Raw genomic sequence first — 27939 nt, forward strand, 5'->3', positions numbered from 1 at the left:
AGAACTTACTTCTTTTTTTATGGCTGAATAATGTTCCATTGAGTATAGACTATTTTCTTTTTCCATTCATCTGTGACAGACATTTAGTTTGTTTCCGTATCTTGGCTATTAGGAAATAGTGCTTCAGTGAACATGGCCGTGCAGATATCTCTCTAAGATACTTATTTTAGTTTCCTTTGGATATATACCCAGAAGCGGGATTACTGGATCATATGGTAGTTCTATTTTTGATTTTTTGAGGAACCTCCCTACTATTTTCCATAATGACTGTACTAATTTATATTCCCATTAACAGTGCACAAGGGTTTGCTTTTCTCCATATCCTTGCCAACATTGGCTAATTCTTATCTTTTTGATAATAGCCATCCTAACAGATATAAAGTAATATCTGATTGTGGTTTTGATTTGCACTTGCATGATAACTAGGGATGTCAAGGAGCTTTTTTGTATACCTGTTAGCTCTTTGTATATCTTCTTTGGAAAAATGGCTATTCAGATTCTTTGCCTATTTCTTAATCACATTACTTACTATTGAGCTGTATGTGTTCCTTATGTATTTAAGACTTTAACCCTTTATCAGACATATGATCTGCAAATATTTTTTCCCGTCCCATAGGTTGTCATTTTATTTCATTGATAGTTTCTTTTTGCTACAGAAGGCTTTTAGTTTGATGTAGTCCTACCTGTTCATTTTACTTTGGTTATCTGTGCTTTTGGTATCATATCCAAAACAATCATTGCCAAGACTAGTGTCAGGAAGATTTTTTTGGTTTTGTTTTCTCCTAGGAGTTCTGGTTTCAGGTGTTATATTTAAGTCTTTGGCCCATTATGAATTAATTTTTGTGAATGATGTGAGATAGGGATCCCATTTCATTCTTTTGCATGTGGATATCTAGTTGCCCTACCACCATTTATTGAAGAGACTGTTCTTTCCCCATTTTATGTTTTTGGTGCCCTTGTCAAAGATTAGTTGACCATACATATATGGATTGATTATTGATTTCTGGGTTCTCCATCCTGTTTTATTGATTCTTGTGTCTTTTTTTGTTTTTTTTTTTTAATGCCAATACCATGTTGTTTTGATTACTGTAGTTGTGTAATACAGACTGAAGTCAGGAAGTGTGATGCCTTCAACCTTGTTCTTCCTCAGGATTGGTTTGGTATTTGGAGTCTTTCATGGTTCTCTGAATTTTAGGATTGTTTTTTTCTGTTCTGTGAAAAAAGGCCTTGGAAATTTGATAAGGATTGCATTGAATATGTAGATCACTTTGGGTTATTTAATAATTATAACAATACTAATTCTACCAATTTAAGAACATAGCCTATCTTTGTTGTATTTGTGCCGCTTCAATATTTTCCATTAATGTCTTACACATTTCAGTGTATAGGTCTTTCACCTCCTTGGTTTAAATTTATTTCTAAGTAGTTAATTCTTTTTGATCCTATTGTAAACAGGATTGCTTTCATAATTTCTTTTTCAGAGCATTAGTTGTTAGTATATGGAAGTTCAACTGATTTTTGTATGTTGATTTTTGTGTCCTGTAACTTTACTAAATTTGTTTATTATAGCTAACAGTTTTTGGTAGAATTGTCAGAAATACATCATACCAAAACTGATGGCATATAGCAAAAACAGTTCTTAGAAGGAAATTTGTAGTGATACGTGCCTATATTAAGAATAAAAACCTCAAATAAAGGAACCTAAGTTTATACTTCAAGGTAAAAGAAAAAGAACTAGAAAAAGAACAAAGTTCAAAGTTAGCAGAAGGAAGGAAATAATGAGATCAGAGCAGAACTAAGTGAAGTAGAAACTAGAAGAACAACAGAAAAGATCACAAAACGAAGAGCTGTTTTTTTAAGGATAAAATTGATAAAGTCTTAGCTAGACTAAGAAAAAAAGAGAAGACTCAAAATTAGAAATAAAAGAGGAGATACTGCAGCTAATACCTCAGAAATACAAGGGCTAATAAAAGACTCTTGTAGGCAATTATATGCCAACAAATTATGTAATCTGAAGAAATAAAGTCGTAGAAACAACCTACCAAGACTGATTCAGAAATAGAAATAGAAAATCCAAATAGACTTGTAACTACTAAGGAGATTGAATTAGCAATCAAAAATCTCCCAACAGCAGCAACAATAAAAACGCAGGACCCAGTGGCTTTACTGGTGAGTTCTACTAAACATCTAAAGAAGAATTAATACCAGTTCTTCTGAAACTCTTCTAAAAAATTGAAGAGGAAGTAATACTCCTAAAGTCATTTCATGAGTCCAACACTATCCTGATGCCAAAGCCAGATAAGGGCACCACAATAAAAGAATATTACAGACCAGTATCCCTAATAAATATAAATGCAAAAATCCTCAACACAATACTAGCAAACTGAATTTACCAGAACATTTAAAAGATCATACACTATGGTCAAGTGGGATTTAACCCTGAAATGCAAGGATACTTCAACATTTGCTAATCAATAAATGTAATACACCACATTAACAGAATAAAGAATAAAAATTGTATGAGCACCTTAATAGGTTCAGGAAAAGCCTTTCACAAAATTCAACATCCATTCATGATAAAAGTCTTGAGAAATCATGTGTAGAAAGAATGTACCCCAACATAATAAAGGCCACATGTGACAAGCCCATAGGTAACATCATATTCAATGGTGAAAGGTTGAAAGCTTTTCCTGTAAGATCAAAAACAAGACAGGGATACCCCCCTCACCACTTGTATTCCACATAGTACTGAAAGTCCTACCCACAGCAGCCAGACAAGAAAAGTCAATAAAAGGTATTCAAATTAGAAGGGAAGAAGCAAAATTGTCTTTTTTTTGGAAATGCATTATCTTAGAATTTTCTATTAACAGTGATGAAAATTTAGCTCACAAATTTCCAGTTACCCTTCTGTCTTTAAATGTTTGAATAGTTACTATGTTTACTTCCTCTCTTGCTTACCTTTGATACTTTAAATAACATTCTTACATCTCTGTTTTATTCTAGCACGTTTTACATTATTTCTTTACTCTTTACTTTGTAAGGCGCAGATATTCTTACTTCTCTTGTTTCTTTTAGCACTTCTACTTCCCCTTAACAGCTGATCATTTGTCAGTTGTATCAAGGCTGGAAAAATTTATATTCTCTTCTGTAACATTTATCTTGCATTTTTTTTGGATAAGATTGATTCTAAAAGCTGAAAATCAATTAACCATGTTTGCACTGTTAGGACATGCAAGAGAACCAAGTTGTATGCTAGGGTTAATGATCTTTTTTAAAAAATTTTATTGTTTTTTATTTTAATTCCAATAGAGTTCACATACAGTTTTTTAAAAAAGATTTTTTAAAAAAAGATTTATTTGAGATAGAACAACAGTGAGAGAGTGAGTGAGAGAGAGCATGAGCCCAAGCAGGGGGAGCGAGGAGGGAGAAGCAGGCTCCCTGCTGAGCAGGGAGACCGGATGCGATATGATGCCATGCTGGGGCTGGATCCCAGGACCCTGGGAACATGACCTGAGCCGAAGGCAGACTCTTCACCGACTGAGCCCCCCAGGCGCCCCAGTTAATATACAGTTTTATATTAGTTTCAGGATACAATATAGTGATTCAACAGTTCCGTACTCTACCCAGTGCTCGTCGTGGTACGTGTAGTCTTTCATCCGTATCACCTATTTCACTCATCCTTCCACCTACCTTCTGTCTGGTAACTATCAGTTTGCTATAGTTTAAGAAACCGTTGCTTGGTTGGTATTTGTCTTTCTCTGACTAACTTATTTCGCTGAGCCTTAAACTTTCTCGCTTCATCTGTGTTATTGCAAATGGCAAGATTTCATTTTTTTAAGGCTGAATAGCATTCCATTGTATACATATACCATATCTTCTTTATCCATTCATCCATTGATAGACACTTGGGCTACTTCCATAATTTGACTGTTTTAAATAAAGAATGGTGCCAGAAACAGAGGGTATCTTTCCTGATTAGTGTTCTATGGGCCCTTTTTGCTCTAGCTCAGGAAAATTTTCTTTGAAAATTTTTCTTAATTTTCTCTGTCTTCTGCATTACTTAAAATTATTAGTTGGAGGTGGTGGATTGCTTCATCCTATGTGTTTTCCTTTATTTGTTTTCTTTTTTTTTGTTTTACATATTAAGATTGTTTTCCCACTTGGCCTTTGCTTATTCCATTTAATGTAGCGTTATCATTCTCCCTCTATGTTACTGTTCTTCTCAAAAGCCTCTGAGGATCTCATTTTTTTTATTTTTTGTAGTTTTTCTCTTCTTTTGTGTGAGTGATCTTCTTTCCCCAGATTTTTTATTTGCTTTTTTTTGTTTGTACTTTTCTTTCGTCTAATTAGTTTTCTTGACAAATTTGGTAATTCTGGATTGTCGGTTCATGAGTCTCTTGGTGTCATGTACACACGATGGTGCTTATTGACTGTTAGTTTCCACATTAGAATGAGTGCTCAGGGAACCAGTCTTGAGGCAAGGAATTATTCAGAATGCCAAGTGGGGTAGGTTTTATTCTGTAATGCCAGAGTATAATTTCCCCTCTCCCATTCTCCTTTGGATCCTCCTTTGGCTTCTTTAGAGGTTTGTTTTTATTTTGTTTTGTTTTACATAGGAAATAGTAATAGTAGTAACAATTTTCCCATTCCCCCATTTTGCCCCTGCCTCCCTTACCTTTTTCATTCCTACTTACTATTTCACCTCACTTCCTGTAGGAAGCCATTGTGGACTTCTTTCTGGCAGATGACCTCCTTACTCACCTGTTGTATTTTCTGGTACTTAGTTTGGGACTTTACTTCCTTCGTTGTTTCATCTGTAGTGTATGCGTTTCTTCCCATCTTCCAAAAGTTTATCAATATTTCATGGCTCCACGTGTTTTTATTGATGTGGATATACATAGTTACAGTTGTTAACTCTTAAAAAAATAAAATATTTCAACAGAAAGGTATATATATCATAGGAAGACAGCATGTTGCAATTTTGTAAGTTAATGACTTGTTTCTTCTGTGTGTGCGTGCACGTGCGTGTGTGTGTGTGTATGGTCTTTTTATTCATAAATGTCTTGGAGCCCTGTGTACATGAATGGGGCTTGTTAAATGGTGTGTTCCCCCCCCCCCAATACTCCAGGTTGGTTCAGACTAGGATCTGGCAACATCGAGGTGTTGTAGATATTGAGAATATAGTCTGGCAGAAGGGGGAGGTCCCAGGCTGCAGATCCAGCTAGAAAGGTACAGTCGGTGTTTTGAGAGGTCAGACAGTTAGCAAGAACAACACTAGGAAGGTAAAATGGGTAAGAATATGAACTCAGGAATTCTACTTTTTGTTAATCATATTCTCACTGTACCACTTACTAACTTCATGATGCTGGTCATGCACTGTAATTTCTTTAAATTTTAGTTTCCTCGGTAAAAATAGAGATTCATTGTAATAGTATCTTAAAGTTGTGAGAATTGATGAATTAATCTATTAAAAGTACTTAGCATAGTAAGTGCTCCGCAAATAGCAACTACAGAGATTTAAAAAAAAAAAAAAGTCTTCTGTATTTTCTTGAAAAGTTAGAACGTCTAGATTCCTGAATGGCAATGATACTGTTTACAACTGAGTAATAGCTGCCCCTTTCAAGTGGGGTATTTGGTTTCTAGTTTGCTGTAGTCCACAGTATTCCTTATGGTCTTATTCTCTGCTTGATTCATTCACACATATTACCTGCCTTACTTGTTTGGGCATTTGGATTTGTGACTCATGGTCTGTTGGTGTTAGGTATAGCTGAAAGATTATTTTCAGTTTTCAGAACTGATTTTTCTTTGGTGCTAGGATGAATCACTACAGAAGGCAGAAATACAAACTGTATTAACAGAGTAATTCAGGGGAGGGAATGCCATCTCATCCAGGAGATTCTTGGGAGCCCTGGTAGCACACTGGTTAGCATATGTGAATAACGGCTCACTGAGGTGTTTCAGGTGAATGAAGAGCCTGATGTTAGGGGGCCTGGTGATAAGTAGCTGGGAGGCCTCTAAGTAGGAATCATACACCTAAAACCTGGAAATGTTTAGAGATAGAGAGAACTCATTTATTGATCCATAATATCTGTTGACTGCCCTACATGCCCAGTATGTACTAGGTTCAAAGATCACAAAATTACATATAATAAGAGTCATTGTCATCAAAGTGGACAGGCAATTTTAATACTGTGCGTAATGTAAGAGTATCCTTAGAAATCTCCTAGTCTAATCCTGTTTTATAATTTCTAAAATAAGCGTAGACAAATTAAGCCTTGCCCAAGTCTTTGCTACTAGTTGGTGTTCCAAGAGTTCTTTTTTCTAATCCTCCATGGGCAGGTAGCATCAAAGAGGTCTGGAAGCATGTAGTGAGGATCCCCAGACCTGGGAGAACTGTTGTAATAGAGCAGGGTACAAAGATTGGAACTTAGATATGAGAGAAGGTCATATTACCTTACATAAAACTCATTCTTAGAAAATTGGAGTTAGAGATTCTTTTCGGGGACTCAAAGAAGTAAGTGGCTATGTTGGAGAAGCCCACATGGCAATGAACTGTAGGCAGTTTCTAGGAACTCTAAGGCATCATATAGGACCTGAGGGTGGCCTCCATCTGAGAGCCAGCAGAAAGTAGGGGCCCTTACTTTTATGTGGCAAAAAATGTGAATTCTGCCCATAATCTGAAAGGGCTTGGAAGATAATTCTTTCCTGCTTTAGCCTCCTAATGAGAATGCAGCCTAGCTGATACCTTGAATGAAGCTGTGAAGCCCTGAGCAAATGACTCAGTTGAGCTGTGCCCAGACTTCTGATCCACGGAAACTGAACTAATAAGTGTGTATTGCTCTAAGCCTTTAAGTTTTTGCTAATTTGTTACACAGCACTAGAAAGTGAGTGCTTTTGGTCGTGTCCAAGTATACTGTGTTCTTTAGTATAGTGTTATAATGAACACAGTGCTTACCATCTAATTTGAAGTACCTAGTCCACGCTGTCCTTTGCTTTAAAAGCATGACAGCCATAGCAATTTGTGGTGCGCTGTGCAGCAGTGGGAAATGACAAGTGTGCCACATATGGTCTCTCACAACTACTCAGCTCATGTAGCATGAAGCAGCCATAAAAATATGTAAATGAATTAACATGGAATCATTCTTAGAAAAATTTATTTATGAACAATAAGATTTGAATTTCATATGATTCTCATGTGTTACAAAATGTTATTATTCTTTTAATTTTTTTCCCCAACCATGTAAAAATGTAAAGACCATTTTTAGTTTGCAGTGTACGAAACAAGCCACAGGCTGGATTTAGCCTGTAGGCTGGAATTTGTGGCTATAGCTAATAGCCAAACTTGTAAGCGATACAAGCACTGCTAGATAGTTGCTGTTAATAGGGAAAGTACTAGCGCTGCTTGAGATCCTTAGTAAGAAAGTATTTTTATAAAAAAATCTAGTTTGTAAAAATATTTTAAAAGACTAAAAAGTCTATTATTACAGGTTTATGAAGAGTTTCTTGAGTGTGGTGAACTGGATGGACTAAAATGGAAAACAGCTTCATTTCTCACTAACCAGTGTTATCATGTACCTACTTTGATTATTCTCCTTTCGCCACTCATAGATGATATCTTAGTCAGTTTCCATTGATTTCATGTCACATATTTATAAGAATAAGTTCACTTCTGGCAGTGGGCTTATTTTCAGCTATCAAAAATACCCATTCCAGTTTCGAGGTTCAATTTTAAGCTAATTCATTGCATCTTTCAACCACTGTCTCCCCACCTCTCACTTTCAGACCTGGCTCTTGGCTCTGGAACTTAGGGGAAAGGATTTGGTTGTCTCCTGACTCTTTCTCCCCCCCAATTCATCATGCTGGCCCTAGTTCCTCTACAGTTCGGATTGGGTAGCGGGGTATGAAAGCAAAAGGGTGAAAGTCCTTTCATGGATGAAATGCTTTCATATGCTATTTCTTTTGTGACGAACTTTTGGTTCTTCAGAGGCTTCATGAGGACTTCTGTAAAACAAACAAGCAAACCCATAAATATTGCTGTACACAAGTAGGTGTATGCGTTACAAAAAAGGTCTGGAGCACGCACGCCAAACTGAAAGTAATGGTTATTACCTCTGCATAGGCAAGTGGAATGGAAGACAAGGGGTGTGGATATCTCAAGGGGTATTTTTACTTTATTATTTGAATTCTTATTACATGTAGATTGTGTTTTGGGTATTTGATTAAATATAAACAAAAAGCTTTGTATTGAAAATAACATGAAAGATTGCAAAAGGAAAATTACTTCTAGAAGTAATAGAAGAAGTATAGAAGTATAGAAAGGTGCTTTAAGCATCTAAAGTACTGATATATTCATAAACTTTAAGAAAAGTAGCATTTTCAGATAACTTTTATGGTAATGTTATAGGATGGAAAAACATGATCTTTCAGATATAGCATTAATTTTTTGGAATGTGGGTTATCTCTAAAAGTCGCATTTTGAAGTGTCGTTGACATATAATACAATGTGTAGGTTTTAAGTATCATTTTATGAGTTTGGACAAATGTATACACCTGTGTAATCCTTTCCCAGTTAAGATGTAGAACATGTCCTTCCCCCAGGAAGTTTCCTCATGCTACTCCTCACTCAGATATCCCAACACCCTAGGCAACGCTGATGTGATTTCTATCACCACAGCTTATTTTAGCTGATTCTAGAACTTCACATAACTAGAATCATTTAAAATATACTCATTTGTTCCTGACTTCTTTCACTCAAATATCTGAGAGATTTTGCTAAAAAAAAAAAAAAAAGTTCTTTTAATATATACAGAACTATTGATATTTTTTGTTTCATCTTGTCATCTTATATTGGATTTTTTCAAGAAGTTTGTTCATTTCCTTTTTTTTTTCTTTTTTTAAGATTTTATATATTTGAGAGAGAGAGAGTACAAAAGCGGTGGGGGGGATGGAGAAAGACAAGCAGACTCTACACGCTGAGCTTGGAGCCCTCGGGCTGAGTCTCATGACACCAAGATTATGACCTGAGCCGAAATCAAGAGTCAGTTGCTTAACCAACTAAGCCACCCAGACACCCTAAGAAATTTGTCCATTTCATCTGAGTTATCAAATTATTGGCATAAAGTTGCTCGTAATTGTCCTTTTCCTTTTAAAATTTGAGAGATCTTCAGTGATGTTCCTTCTTTCAGTATTGTTATCGGTTATTTGTATATTTTCTTTCTTTTTTTTTTTAATATTTTATTTATTTATTTGACAGAGAGAGACAGCCAGAGAGAGAGAGGGAGCACAAGCAGGGGGAGTGGGAGAGGAAGAAGCAGGCTCCCAGCAGAGGAGCCTGATGTGGGGCTCGATCCCAGAACGCCGGGATCACGCACTGAGCCGGAGGCAGACGCTTAACGACTGAGCCACCCAGGCGCCCCTGTATATTTTCTCTTTCTATTTTTGCTAGGAGTCATCAGTTTTATTGTCCATTTTCAGAGAATGAATATTTTGGCTTTATTGACTTTCTCTATTGTTTATTTTCTATTTTATTTATTTTGTTCCCTGGATAGTTTCTTTGGATTTCCTTGCATGTTCGTTGACACTTTATTCTGCTTTATCCAACCTACTTTTAAGTGTCTCCAGTGAAGCTTTTCATTTCAGATATGAGTCTTTTTATTCTAGAGTTTCCATTTTTTGGTATGATATTTTTGGCATTTATCTGCCAAGACTCCTGTTTTCAGTCAGTAAGGCTATATTTTCATATAAGTCCATGGGATAGTAATAATAGCTCTATGAAAGTACTTCTTAAAGTGATACCTAATTTGCTCTTTTCTAGCTTTTTAAGAAGAAAACCTAGATCATTGCCTAAAAAACATTTTTAAATGTAGGCATTTATAGCTTCTGATTTTGTTCTAAACATTGATCTAGATACAGCTTACAAAATTTAATGTTTCATTATTATTTTGTTAGAGTTTTTTTCTAATTTCTTATGTTATTTATTTTTCAACTCATTATTTAAGTGTATTTAATTTTCAACTGAGGATTTTCTAGACATCATGTAATTTTTGATTGCTTTTTAAATTCTATTTTGATCAGAGAATGTGCTCTATAATATTTCAGTTACGTGAGACTTAAATTATGGCACAGCATATGATCTTTCTTGGTGAACATTTAAAAGAAATACTATTCTGTAGTTTTTGGATGTTGTATTTTATAAATGTCAATTAAGTGCAGGGTATTGATGGTATTATTTAGATCTATATCAGCATACATCCTGATATTTTTGCCTCCTTTTAAATTATTTTAAAGATTTATTTATTTTAGAGAGAGAGAACATGCGAGAGCAGGGGGAGGGGCAAAGGGAGAGGAAGAGAAAATCTCAAGCAGACTCCCTGCTGAGCATGGAGCCTGATGTGGTGGGGCTTGATCTCATGACCCTGAGATCATGACCTGAGCCAAAATCCAGAGTCAGTCCATCAACCAACTGAGCCACCCAGGTGCCCCTTGATTTTTTTGTCTTCTATTTTGTCATTTATTGAAACATTGTTAACATTTTCAACTTTGATGGTCTGTTTTCCTTTAGTTTTCTTAGTTTTAGTTTTGTTAATTTTAGTTTTTTATTTTGCTCATACGTATTTATGATTTTTATGTTTTTCAGCTTAATTGATATTTTTGGCATTATGAAATGGACATCTGTATCTTTGGAGATTTTCCTTTGTTTTGCTGTTTTCTTTGTATGATAATATTATAGTTTCTCAAGCTTTCTTATACTTGCAATTTGCATAGTGTATCTTTGTCTCTGAAAGAGACTTTCAGTCTCTTTGTGTCTTTGTGTTTGAAATTGTTTATAGAGATGAATATAGTTGGATGTTTCTTTTTTATACAGTCTGACAATTTTTCCCTTTTGAGTATATGGTCCATTTTCTTAGTCCTTTGTGTGTTTTTGACTGTAGTGTCTTGCTCTTTGTTTTCTTTTTGTCCCATATGTCTTCTTTCTCTCTTGTAATCAGGTGTCGTTTATTATTTTTATGTTTTGTCTTAGCTGTTCAGTTATTCCTATTGCAATTAATTTTTTTATTTGGCCTAAGTGTTAAAATATACATTCTTTACTTGTCATTGGCTACTTAATATTGAACCACATCATCCCCCACAAATATAAAAATCTTAAAATAATGCAATTATGTTTACTACCCCCCATTTTTGTTGTCATATATTTTACTTCCATTTTTGTTATAAATGACACTAAAAAATTATTTGTGATTTAATCAGTAATTTATCTTTTAAGGAAATGAATACCTATGCATTTCTGATTTCCAGTGCTCTTGATTTCTATTTGATGTTTCACATTTCCTCAATTTGTAGGTTAATGTTTTTCACTGAATTTGGGACAGTTTGAACCATTATTTATTCCAATATTTTTTTCTGCCCCATTCTGTTTATTCAATTTAATAGGACTTTAACAACTAGTTAGTAGTTTCAAAGTCCTGTTTTCTAATTCTATCAGGATCATCTTGGGGTCTGTTTCCTTTGACAGCTTGGTTTCCTGGCTGTGGGTCACATTTCTGCTTTTTTGCATGTCTGGTAATTTTTAATTGTATGCTAGACATTATAAATTCAACATTGTTAAGAGTCTGAGTCTTTTGTCTTTTTTAAGTATGTTGAGTTTCATTGTGGAATGGAGTGAGTTTAGTTGATGCTTTTCTTTATCCTATCTAGGCTTGGTTTTAGGCTTTAGTTGAGCCACTGTAGCGTAGTCTTTACTCTAGAGTATGGTCCTTACTCTGAAGACTTGGTCTTTGTGGTGTCTCAGCTGAATTCCTGGGATATTAATGAGTTTCCTCCACCATGACTACTTATGAACTTAAAGCTCTCACAGCACTGTGCAGCCTTTAATATGTTCATTACTCATTTAACCCCATAGTAGCCATTGTCTACTAGGTATTTCAGAATATTGTCACCCACACAATATTCTGCCTACCACTACCGACCCCCAGCACTGTACCACCGCCTCACCTTGTGTAACAAATCCTACAAATTTCACTTGTTTCAACAGTGACTGATCTCTGATCACTGTGTACTACCTGTGTTTCATGAACTCCCTGTACCATAGCCAGAAAATTATCCCTCCCTAGAGAGCTTGGGTAAAGGTGGGACTCACCTTATGTGTTTGCTTTTTCTCGAAGATCACAGACCATGCTGCCTATTATTCAGTACCTGAAAACAGGTGCTTCGTAAGTTTTATCCAGTTGTATAGTTATTTACGGCAGGATGGGAAGTTCAGTATCAGTTATTCTGTTATATTTGGAAACAGAATAAACAGTATATGTGGAACTCATTCAGTTTTACACATACCAAACAGAGGCTTACAGTTTTATCTGCAAAATATGAGTATGGCAGAATTAATATGAAACACCTTAAACACATTGGGTGTTAGGACTAATTGCCTATTTGGGGGATTGCTGGGAAGTAATTAGAAAGTACTATTTGTTTCAACTCTTGTTATGATTGCATTCTATAATCAGTTTCAGAAATAAGAATAAGAAGTCCTTGATATTGATCCTGGTTTCCTTATTAGTGACTATGCTTTGAAGTCACTTCTTTAATTGCAAAGAACAGGAATGTACTCATATTGTTCAAACAAAGTAGGAGAATTGCTTAAGCTTGCAGAATTGAGGTATGTTAGATGGGTGAAATTCCTAGAGAAGGTGAATGGGGAAGACTCCAAAAGCCTTTTTTTGAGCTTTAGTGTTTTCATGTATATATTAGAAAATATAAAAACTAATCTTCTCCACTTTATAAGGTGGGTACCAGTATTTCTAAACCTTATGAAATTATGTTTTTTTTTAAAGGCCTAGTTCAAATGTTATATAAGAATTGTTTCCCATAATGGGTGGCAAGAATGTTCTTTGTGTTACCACTTCTGAAGGCCATTTCCACATATAGTTGTAAATAATAATAAATATTTGTTATTAATAGTGTTTTAATTCTAATAAATATTTGAAGTTCAAATGAGAATGTATATTGAAAAGATTTTGAAAATTTGTATGTGTGTGTGTATGGACATGTGGAAGACATTTTTATTAGAATCTTTTACTCATTTGCAAAATGTATTCTCTTTTTCTGCTTTTAAGTGGAAAATCTTATATTGACTTACTGGTAAAAACTGAAATGGTTTTAAGTTATAAGGTCTAGGTTAGTGAATGGATATTGGCTTATGAAATAGCACATTTTTGATATATTTTTTATTTTTAATATCTCTTTGGTATTAAAGTATAGGAAAGACACTAATGGTTACTTTAAGTCTACTGTGGTTTGATTATTTAAGTGGGAATCAACAAATAGCAATAATCCACTGCTTGAACTTATTAATATCCCCAAAATATGTTTTTTAATTCTTTAAGTTGACTAATTTTCTTTTCTTAATATTCTAGCTCTCTATCAATATCAGCTTACATCACCGAAAAGATAATTTTGAAGACATGTTTTGCTGAAAAGACAACTGAGAAAAATTTTACGAATGGGATGAACACGCTCCAGTTAACTGACTACCTGCTGCAATTTGAATGTTAACAATTACCCACCTGGTACAGTTAACCTAGTGATGTACCTATTCTCACAATATCCTATTTCATTGTGCTTGTCTTGATTAAAGAATTCAAAGTGGAGTACCGCAAACTTGATATGGATAATAAAAAGAAAGACAAGGACAAATCAGATGATAGAATGGCACGACCTAGTGGTCGGTCGGGACACAACACTCGAGGAACTGGGTCTTCGTCCTCTGGAGTTTTAATGGTTGGACCTAACTTTAGAGTTGGAAAAAAAATTGGATGTGGCAATTTTGGAGAATTACGATTAGGTAAGACTATTTTATTTATTCCATTGTGTTGGAAGCGTTTTTTTTTTTTAAACTGAAAGTACTTTCTAATGAAAATGATATTGTTTAGTTTAATTGTTGTGGTAATTTTAAAGAATATAAATGTTGGAAATTTCTTTCATACTTGTATTTTCATTTGTAAGGAGTTCCCCAGTATATGAATGTCTCTTTACTTGAGATCACCCATCTGGAATATGAGAAAAAGAAAGGAAATTAAAAGCCCCAATAAACTGAAAAAAAAAAAAAAAAAAAAAAAGGACCCATACGGAGCTATTTGCGGTGTATTATTAAAGAATGATTATTTAAGCTACTTTTTCAAATTTGAAAACATGTAGTAACTGATCACTTTAAGAGGGTATGTGTGGCTTAAAGTCAAGGTAATATACTGAAACCGCGTAAAAATCAGTGAAACTGGGGAGCCTGGGTGGCTCAGTCGGTTAAGCATCCAACTCTTGGTTTCTGCTCAGGTCATGATGTCGGGGTTGTGATATCGAGCCCCAGCGTCGGGCTCCGCATCCATCGTGGAGTCTGCTTAAGACTCCTTCTCCCACTGCCTCTCCCCCCTTCTCTCTCTCTTTCAAATAAATAAACCTAATAAAAAAAAATACTCCACGAAATTTACATTGTAATTCCATCACTACCCCCTCCCTAACCAAGTACATCCAGGGTGGGGCTCCGAAATCTGTATTCTTTTTTTTTTTTTAGAGAGCCAGTGGGAGTGGTGGGGATAGGGGCAAAGGGAGAGGGACAGAGAGAATCTTAAGCAGGTTCCATGCCCAGCTTGGAGCCCTAGGTGGGTCTCGATCACACGACCCTGAGATCATGACCTACACTGAAATCAGTGTCTGATGCTTAACTCACTGAGCTACCCAGGCGCCCCAAGAAATCTGTATTCTTAACAAGGGACGCAAAGTACTGATTCAGTTTATTTTTGTAATCAGGCCGATTTGGTAAACATTGGTGTAATTAAACCTCCTAAGTCTGCAGTTAAGGCAATTGAAACTCAATGAGGGAAGGTTGCCTGCCAGATGTCACACAGCAATTTAATGACGGATTCGGGACCAAAATCTAGGCTTTTAACTGCTAGTGCAGTAGAGATACGGCTATCTTAAATGAAGGGAAATAAGAACAGAGAAGCATGTTATATGGGCGTCAGTACTGAAGTCCTTGAGGGCTGTGGTCATGGACCACCAGTAATGGAAACTTCGTTGTAAAAAGGAAAAACTTGGCTTTACAATTTTCCTTAGATACAGCCCCACTTATTAGAACTAAATCCAATTGTATGTTTATCTACTCAATTACTTCTCCTTTTCATCTTGTAAAACACCCTAATTTGTAGTTAGTCGTTCATTTTAATACTATTTTGTGTTGCTAATGTGCATTAAATCTTTTCATGGAGCAAGCCAATAAAAGGCAATGACATACTTTGTAAAGAGCTGTGATCGATGTGTCTGGCAGACTCTTGCACTTCAGTAGGGACTCACATATTTGAAAGGGTGAATGTTTTACCCCTCATATTTTGAAATTCTTAAACTGTTTCTGATTTTGAAATTAGAAAAACGAGGTTATTTACTTGTGTACCTTTGAGCACCCTTCATCCATCCAAAATGTACTGCATGTCTGTCATTTGGGGGCATGATTCGGCACTGGTAATACTGGAAAAATATAAAAATTGTCCCCGCTGTTATGGAAAATACAAGTCAAGTAACCACTTGGGGCCTCAAACTCCTCAACTTTAAAATGGAATTATTTCTACTTCCTAGTTTATTGTGGAGATGGAATTTAGATGATAATGTAAAAGGACCAGCACTGTACCCGCGTATTTTAGGAAAACAATGATTGTTCCGCTTCCTTAAAAGATATATCAAGATATCTGTTCTGTTTTACAATTAAATTGATGTCACGTTGTATGTATTTTTATTTAAATTTATATGTATAAATTAGCTCTACAGGTATATATTATTTTATATGTATGTATTTGTATTCTTCCTCTTTGTGGATATGACTGTAGTACGTTGGCCATTTTTATTTAAAAGTGATTTCATGTAATTTATTCTAAAATAACTACATATATACATGTTTACACACACATTTATGTGTATGTATACCTCCGTGTGTGTGTGTGTGTGTGTGTGTGTTTGTATACACACAAAATGAATCTAGCTGACCCTTTTCACTGTGGCAATATGAAAACTATGTGTACCATATACTGAAACTGTATATGCTACATATAGTGAAAAAGCAGTAAAATACCCCTTTCTTTTGCAGTCTGTGAATAATCAGGGATAGGAATAAAATGATTTATTAGTCCGTCCGTCCATCCATCCATCCATCCATCCATCCATCATCCACCTGGCTGTGTATCTGTATCTAATCTGTCTATGGTTATTTATTGTATATTTGTATATATTTATTTATTTAAATGTATGATCTGTACTCTGTATTTGTGTTCTATGCATATTTATATATAACATCTATACTTATATAGCTAATTTATTCATTTCATTCCTTTTTATTGATAGGATACTAAAGAAAGCAGCATTTTACTCCTTTTTTAAAGGCCCCAGATAATTTCTCTGTATAAAAAAATTTGTTCAAAGCATCATTCTTTATATACCTGGATAAACATGCTAATGTTATAAGCTGGTTTGGATTCTAAAAGTGCTTTCTTTAAAACAACATTAATAGACAAATCTTGAATATTTGATTCCTGGCCCTAAAATTTTTGTGATTAATATTGTGTCAGAAAGAATATAAGGTATACATGTTATAGGTAAGTAACTTTCAACAGAGATACTATTGGCATTTTGGGCTAGACAGGTTTTTTTTTTTTTTTTTTTTTTTTTTGGTAGAGGATTGTTCCAAATACTTCATGTTGTTTAGAACTTCCTTCTTGGGCACTAAATAAAAGTTGTACCTCCACATATAACCCCAAATACCTTTCCCTTGCCATTTTCGAATGCTGCAGGTATTATGCACTGTTGAAACTGCTCTTACAGGTAATTATTTAGAAAAAAAAAAGTTGGACATAAAGCTATCCAAATGCTTTGAGATTTAAAAAAATAGGTAAACATTGTAAAAAACCTAAATTACATGCAAGTAATTGATAATACATTTCTATTTGTTTTTTTAATTGTAAAATGATGAATTAATGTATTTTCAGTATTATTTTATCTTTATATGTATTGGTGGTAAGGCTTGCCTTTTTCCTATTTTAGATCTGTGTCTAGCTTAGACAGTCAACTGAAACCCCTAGAAATACTGATAGGCACTGAATGAGAACAAACATAGCTAGCTAAAATACAGTGTTCTATTGTATATATTTTTCCATTTTTCTTCTGTTTTGACATCTTAAAAAAATCTTTCTGCCTGGGGAGAGACTACTCCTGCTGAGGCTAGCAAGTTCTTAGAGATAGCAGAGGACTCAGTTGGGAGCGTGCCTTTGATCTGCAGAGTAACTGGTCCAGAGCCATACCTCCTCTGTCTGGCCTGTATATTCTAGGAGGCAGTCTTCATTAATCATCCCATGGCTAGGTACGACATGAGAGACCATCTATATAACCCAAAGACCCTGGAATTATTTGCCACCAGAATTATTCAAACTAGGTAATCCTGAACTGTTGATACTGCCTTGCCTTGGCTTTTTGCAGAAACTCCAATAAAGGCTTTGGCACAAGCTCCCTTTCCTTTGTTTCTGTCTCTCATCACTTGATCAAAACATGATACTTCTCCTGTGACTCCCTGTCTAGGATCTGTGAGGATAATAAACTTTGTTTTCCTGAGCCTCTTCTATGTCCCCTCTCGTGGCTACCCCTGACTGACCATCACATAACACAGAACAAGGTTGTTATATATAGCTTTATGAGATACTGTATCTGACGTGAGTTATTGTAACTTTAGACATAATGACGTATACCACAGGAGTTTCAATAACTTTTTGGTTTTGTTTCTTTTCTTCTATATCGTTCATAATTCTTCTTGTTTGATTGCTTTTATTTAAGAATTGTTTTATTGAAAATTCTGCAGGCCTTACAATATATATCAAATAAATATGCAGATTTGAGTGCATGCATCATTTTTATGCTTATTGATTTTCTCCTGCTACTCGCTGAACCATATTATGGTGCTTAACTGAGAAATGTTAAAGAACAGATTGTGATGCTGTAACAAAGAGATTCTAGAATATAGTGGTATTAAGCAAAATCGGTGGTGGTTGTTTTTTGTTTTTTCACACAACACAGACCAGAGGGAGAGCCCTCTGGGCTGTCAGGGCACCTCGGCATCCTTAGTATATGGCTTCAGTCTCTGTGTATAAGGAGATTGTTCCTTTGGTTGCTGTCTCCCAGCCGGCCGGCCAGCCAGCCAGCCAGCCAGAAGGGGAAAATGGGCGAGAAGAGTACACGTTCATTTCTGGAAGTGAGGAGTGACGAAACTTACGTGCGCTCATATCTGGAACTTAATCCCACGGCCACACCAAGCTGAAAGAGAGGCTGGAAATGTAGTCTCTAGCTGGACAGCCACTTAAAAATTGAGTCATTCTCTTATTATAGAATGGGGGCTTTGCTATTGGTGGGCAACTAGTAATTCCTGCTGGAAACATATACATAGTTTCTGTAGAACATACTTGTCTTAATAATTACCACCCAAATATCACCAAGTTGGTAAAACCATCTTTTCAAGTTCATAGCACAAAGCTTTACCAGGAATGTCCTTTGAAATTGGATTAAAACATCAGTTAATTGGAACCAGTCTGCTTGGAGCCCTGTCTTAACTGGATTCCCTCTACACATGCACTCCCTCCCTCCCACTCACATTATACACGCAAAGAGATACTTTGTGCGTCATTTGTTTGTTCATGCATAAAACAAACATTGATTAAAAGCCAAGTGTGTGAGTCTGTGCCTGTGTTAGGTCACACAAATGCATTGGTAGTATTGTTTCATCATTGTTCATGTTTAAAAAGATAATGCTCAGAGTTCAGCAAAATCTTTAATGTTCAAAAAAAAGAGGATGCTTTAAGGATTTAGTGCTTTCTGCTCTGACCTAAAAGTAGACATTTGAGCCTATAAATGCCAGTAAAAACAGTACTCGTAGAAGAATTTGGTATAGTTTGGTTCTGTGGACTTTGTGCTTAACCTCATTTCTTGTCCTGTGGATATTATTCCTTGGGTACCTGTGACTAAGCATCATATGTATAGTAGTTGTGAAAAGATGATAATGTCTTGAGGGAATACAAATTCTGTCTTTGAGCTCAAAACAGAATTATTCCTTTGTGAGACACCAGTTCCTGAAGATGAAGTTCCTCATGGTATCATTAAATGATTCACTCTGTGCTTACTCGAGGAAGCCTGCAGTTTCATGCATACTGCATTCTTGAAAGTGTAAATGAAAGCACATCTAAGTGTTGAACAAATTGACTAAAAATATGATATGTTTTCTGGTATGATTTTTACGGTTTTGTTTTTTGTTTTTGTTTTTTTTTTGGTATTATGGGATCAACGAATACCTAAATGTACACTGCTATGAATTTCATCCCTGTGCTAGCTCTAATGGTTTTTTTAATCTTTTTTGCCATTCATTTTTATAAAATAAGGGCAAAATTCAGAAGAGTATTACTGTATTTGTATGAATAAACACTGCTGTGCGTTTCTGACAGTGAAATTTTGCCTAGTTTTACGGCCATTCATTAGCTACTGTAGAAAAGGAAGTTAGGGGTATTATGGTAAAAAATCACATCCTTTATCTTTATATGTATTGGTGGTAAGGCTTGCCTTTTTCCTATTTGTAGATCTGTGTCTAGCTTATATATAACACATTAATTTATGTATCAAAGATATTAAGTCTTTTTTTTTGCTTTTGGTTTGTTATTTACCTGTTCTTTGTATATGGTAAATTTTTTTCAACATACAGAGGTTTAACATATTTTATGCTTTCCAGTCTGTATAAAATCTTAACTTTTTCCACCTTTTTAAAATGCTCAGAAAGCCTTCTACATATTGGGTGATATTTTTTCTTGTTTTATGGTGTATATCTACATTTTAAAATACTCACAATTTAATTTGGTTATAAGGTAAGGTGTTAATAACTCTTGTTCCCCTCAAAGTATTTAACTAGTTTGTCAGAGCCAAGTATTGAATGTTTCTTTATTTTTAATATATTCCAAATTTTTTCTGTGTGTTAATATATTTACTAGCTTACATATGAGCTCTAATGAGATTGTATCTCATAATAATGAAGGCTTTAAAATGAGGCAGTGACTGGGAAAGGAGTTTTGTATTTCTGTTTTTGTATAGGAGTTCTGTTTTTGAGATTTATTTTAGCATGTGTTTGTTGATTTACTTTCTGAGTTGTGTGCAGTATTCCAGCAAAATAATCTTTCCATTTTTTTAGTGGGCTCATGTACTTATTAGTATCACCTTCTACTCCGAATCCAGGTGAAATGCTAAGTATGTCATTGAATTGCTGTATTTTAAAGATTTCCTTGTCATTGAGGTTTTTGCTACATTGTTGGAAGCAAAGACCTTCGCTTTATTTAAAGATTTATTTGAGAGAGAGAGCGAGAGAAAGAGCATGCGTGTGCATGCATGGGAGGAGGTGCAGAGGGGGAGGGAGAGGGAGAATCTCAAGGAGACCCCCGCTGAGCAAGGAGCCCAAGGCAGAGCAAGATCACAGGACCCTCAAGAGTTGGATGCTTCACCAACTAAGCCACCCAGGTTCCGCCCCCCCCCCCCCGGCCTTTGCTTTATTTAAATATATTCTATGCTTTATTTTTTTCCACCCAGAGTAGAGTTTTAAATAATATATCTTTAAAAATTAATTATTGGTAGAATCTGACATTTTTTCTTTCTTTTTCAAGGGAAAAATTTATATACAAATGAATATGTGGCAATTAAACTGGTAAGTTCATGTTTCTAATTTTCCTTATTTTCCTGTTTTGTCTTTGGTGATTAGCTTCTATTTTAATTACTTGTCTGTTTTCATATCATTGATAATTGGAGTGTTTATTGGGAAGGTGATATGCATAACTGGGGTTTTTGTTGTTAAGCTGTGAGCATCAGCACACCCTCAAGTATGTGATAATGTGTAGATGTCTGTGTCTCTCTGTGCCACTAAAACTCCATCCCTTTGATAGCATTACAGAATTTCATTTTCGAGTTTTGGCACAATTTTTCATTTAAAGAAGCTGGCACATTGGCATTTTTAACTACTGAAAAACTAGAAAGCAAAATTTCTCTTAATGATTCCAGCATTTGGACAAAAGTGTCCTTAGTATCTAGGATTACGTTCTTGGAAAATATATTTCCAGGTAGCTTCCAAAATCTCTTTTTCTACTGATATTTTTTATGTGGTAATGCTGGCTCTTGTTTGACCTTCAGGGATTCAGAAATTATTGATGTGAGTGGAGGATAGCAGGGAAAGCAAACTCCCATGGGACCTTTCTGTAGTCCTCACTGTGCCAACAATGACAGCTGGAAGGCGGCTCTTATCTGGAGGAATTGGGATCTGGGAATTTTTATGAGACCTAACTTTCTTCAGGCACAACTTTTCTCTCTGGTTTGCCAGCCAGGTTTCCCTGAGGTTAAGCATGGCTTGGTTTTTCCAGTCTGCTTGCCATTGTCAATCTTGCTTCTGCCAAAATAACCACTGTTATTAGGATAATGTGAGATTAATATATAAGGAGAGACTATTAGGAGAAGAGGCAACAGAAAGAAATAGAAAAATTTTCAGGATGAGATAGAAAACTGTACTACTTAATTTTAAGTGTCTTTGTGATTGCAGACCAAGTTTCGCTGTTTGTTTTCACCGGGAAGTAAAGATACACAGTAGGGTGTGACTCCAGCAGGAGAGACTGGCTGGCTGACCTGTAGTTTGGGACTGGCTTTTGCCTGGATGAGTTCCCCTTAGTTTTAAGGTCTGCTCCTTGGCTTTACCCTGGCAAATCTGGTTAGGTCATGTCTTAAGATTGTCACTGGCAATTAAAGGTGCATTTACAGTAACCATTCAGTTCACATAATCAGTCAAGCTCTCAGAGATGTAAATATTTGGAAGCATTAACTTCTAATTTAAAATGAGATATTTTACTATTACATGTCCCGAATGCCCGAATCAGTATAAACATGTTTGCTTTCTGTAGGCTGATCTGCACAGAAAGCAAGTTAAAATGACAAGGTTCTCTCCTGAGCATGAAATCAGAGCAAGGGGCGGTAGTTTGTATGAATCACTATAGGAGGGCTGAGTTTGCAGGCATTGGACAGTGTCTGAAAGGGCATTGCTGACTTTCATTTCTTTGGAATTCTTCCTTTTTCCATGTTCTAGGCCAGCGGTCTAGGATCTAGACATTGCATGGTGTTGGGAGTGGGGGTGGCACGCAGGGAGGACTGTGGCAATGCCCCCATTCTGTGTTACTGCTCTAGCAGCCCGCAGTGAGCAGCTCCACTCATGGGAGCCCGGGAGTGTTGTTGAACTGACAGGCTGAGGCATATCAACCACGGGGTCAAAGCAAGAGCCACTGCTTTAGGCTGACCTGGCCGTGTCTGTTTCAGTTATTAATTGGTGACCCTTAGGTCTTGTTCTCAGATTTGGGACTTGATTACCCTGCTGGCACCATTGATGCCTTAGTAAATGTTTAGTATGTTATCTTTCAGTCTTATATATACACACACGTGTGTACAACTCTTTTTAGTTTATCTTCATGCCGTATCACTCTCCCCTTAGTTACTGTTTTCCTTCTGTTTTTTGGGACAGTCTCCCTCTGCTCTGATTTGCCCCTTCTTACAAAGCACAGTGATCAGTACTACATTTAATAATTGTGTTTTTTTGGTGAAACTGCCAAATTTTTTGGATCTGTGTCTAGTATTTTGAGGTTTAAGTATGGGGGAGTCACCTTTGCCTTGAATTCATCCAAAGATAGATTGGTAGGACAGAAGACTTTCACACAAACTATTGGACCATAGTTTGGTACTTAGTTTATTAAATATTTTTGTATATAAAATATGTATAAAATTTCCTTATATATTTTCTTGTTTGTATGTATTGTATGTTTTTAACATATAATTTTGTTCAGCACCTGCCTGAAAAGTATTCTCTTGAAAATGTTATGTCTGTCTACTTTCAGTGCCATCTGATTTCTATATTTTGGTACAAATAGGGGCATTTTGATAACATGGTTGTTCACAGAGCAGATTTCAGTGACTACTTTCAGTTCTGCTCTTAGAAAGGTTTTCCCATTTAATGTTATCCTAGTGCAGATTGATAGTTTCTTTCTGGGTAATTTATTAATCTGACCTCAGCTGGTACCCTCATCTGTTGTTGTTTGCACTTATCTAATAACCTGGTGTTCATGAATAATGAAAATGTCAGCCTGTTAGACTTTTGTTATATGGTGGTGTAATAAAATTTTACTGCAAGTAAAGTACTGGAATCAAACTGAACTGACTCACCTAAATTAGATCTGAGTTTCTGTTTTTATCTAGGGAGTTCTAGTGAGTGAATAAGTTATGTATTTAATTTCACTGGTGATTGCATAAGTGGGCATCTTTCATTACATTTTATGGTTATGTACTTCTTTAGAGTTAAGTGAAGAATTTATAGATGTTATAGCACTTACTGTATGGAAGGCACTGTTTTAAGTCATATGTATCAATGTGTGTGTGTGTGTGTGTATATATATATGTAATAGAAATATATATATATATGTAATAGAAATACATATGTAATAGAAATAATTATATGCATATATGCGTAATGAGAAGGATGACGTTTTATTCCTCTTTTATAGAGGAGGAAACTGAGAAGTACAAAAAGGTTAAGTAATTTGCCAAAGCCACTCAGCTAGTACATAGTAGATTTAGGATTCAAACTCAAAACAGTGTAGTTTTAGTGTCTGTGCTTTTAACTAGTCTATCCTGCCTCTCAAGACCTAGGCTCATTGTTTTCTCTTGCAATAATGTTTATGACTGTAATTGTTCCCCTGGGATTTCACTCATTCCTTATCTGAAGTCTTTGTCATGGGTTATAGTTTTCATTATGATATGTCTTGGTATAGATTTGTTGTTAGTTCTTTCGTTTGGGATCCTCATTCCTCCTCAGTCTGTGGTTTGTTGTCTTTCATCAGTTGTCGAAGATTCATAGCAATTACTTTTTCAGTCGTTACTTCTGCTCACTTCTTTCCCTCCTGTCCTCCTGAGACTCTTATCAGATGTCTGTTGGACTTTCTCATTGTATTGTCTAGGTCTCTGATCTTTTTTTTTTTTTTCTGTATTTTCCATTTTTCTTCTTTCATAATGCATTCCATATAATTTCTATGGAAGCATTCTACATCATTTTCTAGTTCTGTAGACATTTTCCCATATATCTTCCAGTTTCCAAAGTCTCTTCTATTGTGTTATTTTCCTGGCAGACTGAGTTTGCAAGTTCAGTTATTGAAGTCTTAAAGTTTTGAAGTTCTATTGGTTTTGTTTAAATATTGTTACTTTGTTATACTTTCCTACTGGATCTTGTACAGATTTCCTATTACTTTGTTAATAGTTTCCTGTTTTCTGCAGATATTTTCACACATTATTTATTTCTTATATCTAGAGTCTCTGATGCTTTGGTTTATGTTGTTTTCTTTGTGTGTGTATATAAATCTTAAAAACATTATGTTGAGTGAAAAAAGCTGGACACACACATATAAAACCTATAGTGTATAATGTCATTTATATGAAATCCACCAACCGATGAAACTCATCCAAAGGTGTTAGAAGTCAACAAGTGACTGCCTCTGAGGGACGGATAATGGAAATGTTCTAAAGGGTTTTTGAAGTGATAATTGTGGAAGTATATGTCGTTAACTAAGCTCATGGATGTAATGCTATGAACTATGTATTTTATTGTAAGCTATACCCTAGTTAAAAAAATTTGAAAAACATCTTGCTCCTGTCAAAATTTTCGTATTTTCATCTTTGTTCTTTCTCACTTGTCTGTGACTTCCTTTAACCTAGAACCTTTACATCAGAAATACACAGTTCAGAGGTGAATTCCTTGGGAGCGGAAGAGAAAGAGTAAGGGCCACTGTTTTCCCTAGTCATGAATGTTCGGAGTATAATTTTCTTCAGGGTCAAAGAGTCAAACATATAGATTTCCTCACTGCTTCTTCTAATAGGCATTTAACCTTATGTACATTTATGGCATCAGTTGATATCAATTAAATGTAAAGTTGATTTTTATTTGGATCTAACCTTAGAGAAAGATGCCTAGTAGAATATTAAATTATATAAGAGGTGACACCAAGATTTATATCATTTGGGATTGTGGCCTAGTGATGTTTTAATAATTTTAATTTTAATAATTTAAATATTTTTTTGTTATTTTTGTTTATTTTTTAATTAGGAGCCCATGAAATCCAGAGCACCACAGCTACATTTGGAATACAGATTCTACAAGCAGTTAGGATCTGGAGGTAAAGTCTTATATTAATTTTTAAATTTGTAATAAAATAAATTGTTATAGTAACTCTTTGGTTTCAAAGAATAGTATTTTAAATTTGGTTGGAACGAATCACTTCTTAAGGCTATGCTGACAAGACATTTCCTTAATGTCTTAATGTTCTTATTTTATTTTATTTTTAAAAAATTTTAAAAAGATTTTATTTATTTATGTGTCAGAGAGGGAGAGAGAGAGAGAGGAGGGCAGGCAGAGGGAGAAGCAGGCTCCCTCCTGAGCAAGAAGCCCTATGGCAGGACTTGATCCCAGTACTGTGGGATCATGACCTGAGCCAAAGGCAGATGCTTAACCGACTAAAGCCACCCAAGTATCCCTCTTTTTATATTAATGATGACAGTTTTTGGAGCTTACTGTGTTGGTGCTAATATGAATAGAGAACATTGTGAAAAAAATTCAATTTGAGTATACAAGATGCAAATGACTTCTATAGTTAGCCTTTTGGGATATTATAGTTACTGAAATGACTTATGACATAATGGTAGGCTGAAGAATGGTCCCGTAAAAGATATCCATATCATAATCCTTGGAACCTGTAAATTTACCTTTGCAGGTATGATGAAGTTAAGGATGTTGCAATGGGTAGATTATTCTTGGTTATCTGAGTATCTCCTAAACACAGTCACAAATATCTTTGTAAAGACAGGCAGAGGGATATTTTATATACACAGAAGAAGAGAAGGCAAAGTGGCTACAAAGGCAGAGATTGGAGTGATAGAGCCATACCCAGGGAATGCTGGCAGTCACGAAAATCTGAAAGAGGCTTCTAGGATTCTCCCTTAGAACCTTCAGGGGAAACATGCCCCTGCCAACACCTTGATTCAATTTAATGAGACTGACTTCAGATTTCTGGCCTCCAGATCTGTGACAAAATAAATTGCTGTTTTAAGCTACAAGTATGCAGTAATTACATTGGCTGTAGGAAGTTAATACAGGTGAATTTTTTTTTAGTGCAGGTGTATTTTTATGTAAACTCTAAAGTTAGTGAGAATGGATATTTTTTACCATTGGAAAAAACTAACGAGAAAATTTCCTATAGTATGTTGCATTGCCTTTACGTGGAAGCCTCTCACAGCTATACTTTTTCTGTTTACTTCTGTTCTGCTAACTGTAATGATTTTGTATGTGTAGTTTCTTATCAGATAGGGATATTTTGTTTCCCTGGATTTAATAAAATGAAATTTTTTCATGTATCTTTTTGGAAGCACATGTTTACATTCTAGATGATAGAGCTGAGCACTTCTTAACGCATTATTAATTTTGCACATTCTTTTTTTCTAATAGCATACTTTTCAAATGAGTGGTCACTGTGGGGACAATATGTTGACATTTTATATTACTGTAGGCTTTTTTTTTTTATCACTGTAGGCTTCTTATAATGCATATCTAAGTCTGATACAGACAGCCCTCTAGGAGTTATCAAAATTATCACTGACAACTGAGATTTAAAGGATAGGGGAATAGAACTAATTATATGTGAAACCGTACATATTAGTTAGGACTAGCAAGTGATAGAAAGCCCTAAGAAACTAAGTGGAAAAAAAAAAAAAAAGTTTATTGGCTCATCTACTGGAAATTCAGAGAAAGGACCTATTTATAAGACGTTGTATCCAGGATTTCAAATACTGCCATCAGGGACATTCTTGAATTTGTTTCTATGCTTTGCCTTTGTGTGTCTGTGTGTGTGCAGGCTTCATTTTCTGATTTGCCATTTTTATGAGATGGCAGAGGTGGTTACCAGTAGCCTAACTCAGCAATTATAATGTCATTTCTTTCCTGAAAATTCTAGCAAAAGTTCTAGGAGTGAATCATACTGTCTTATTTTGTGTCCCATGCCTTTCCTTGTTTTAATTGCTATGAATTTGATTGCACAAACTTAGATCTTTTGCTCATCTCAGAAGCTACCTGAAACTCTGGGACTGAGAATGGGGCGAGGTGGTTGCCTGTAGGGAAACAGAGGTGTTAATCAGAAGGAAGATTGGATGCTGGGGAGATACAGACAACAGATCGATCATTACTTACATAGTAAAGCTATCATTTGGAAAAATAGAATTGAGCACTTTAATTAGAGAAGAATGAATAAGTCAGTTTAGAGTTTAGGGAGTCATTGAATTGAATACCAGAGGTACACTTAATTTTATTATTAGATTCTTTGCCTTTTTTAACTTTTAAAATTATGTCAGAGTAGTAATAAAAATGAAGCCTATGTCTTTACCACTTGAATGACTTAGGGCTGCAGTGTTCCACAGTGACAGGGCCCACCATGTAGAGGACAGTCTGTATATGTCAGAGTGCTCCCCCGTGCTCCATGGCATAGCATTTACATAGATCGAAATATGAATGGTTTTGCATGAAGCTGACAAAAGTGTGAATGTTTTTGAATATTTTATGTGAATCATGTGAATGTAGGTTACTACATAGTTTTTTTTATCAATCATGAATTTTAAAAACATTTTTGAGTGCCCATGTGAGCTTTGTAGAAAAGCAAGAGTTTAGTTGTTTGGGGAGGGACTGATGATTTTAAAATAGTTTGATTTTGGGGGTGCTGGCTGGCTCAGTCAGTACAGCATGTGACTCTAGATCTCAGGGTCCAGAGTTCAAGC

The 27939-nt window shown here is 35.4% G+C and overlaps 1 protein-coding gene across 9 annotated transcripts in view; it reads left to right on the forward strand.

Moving 5' to 3' along the window:
* CSNK1G3 (casein kinase 1 gamma 3) overlaps nucleotides 1-27939 on the forward strand; it is a 108586-nt gene that overhangs the window by 21679 nt on the left and 58968 nt on the right. For all 9 annotated transcript variants that reach the window (XM_026507844.4, XM_026507846.4, XM_044387354.3 and 6 more), the window contains exons 2-4: nucleotides 13410-13837; nucleotides 20712-20752; nucleotides 25226-25295. In XM_026507844.4, the coding sequence (XP_026363629.1) occupies nucleotides 13660-13837; nucleotides 20712-20752; nucleotides 25226-25295 (289 nt within the window). In that variant the 5' untranslated portion in view covers nucleotides 13410-13659. The remainder of the gene's footprint in view (nucleotides 1-13409; nucleotides 13838-20711; nucleotides 20753-25225; nucleotides 25296-27939) is intronic.

Source organism: Ursus arctos, unplaced genomic scaffold (assembly GCF_023065955.2).
Source record: "Ursus arctos isolate Adak ecotype North America unplaced genomic scaffold, UrsArc2.0 scaffold_5, whole genome shotgun sequence".
NCBI lineage: Eukaryota > Metazoa > Chordata > Mammalia > Carnivora > Ursidae > Ursus > Ursus arctos.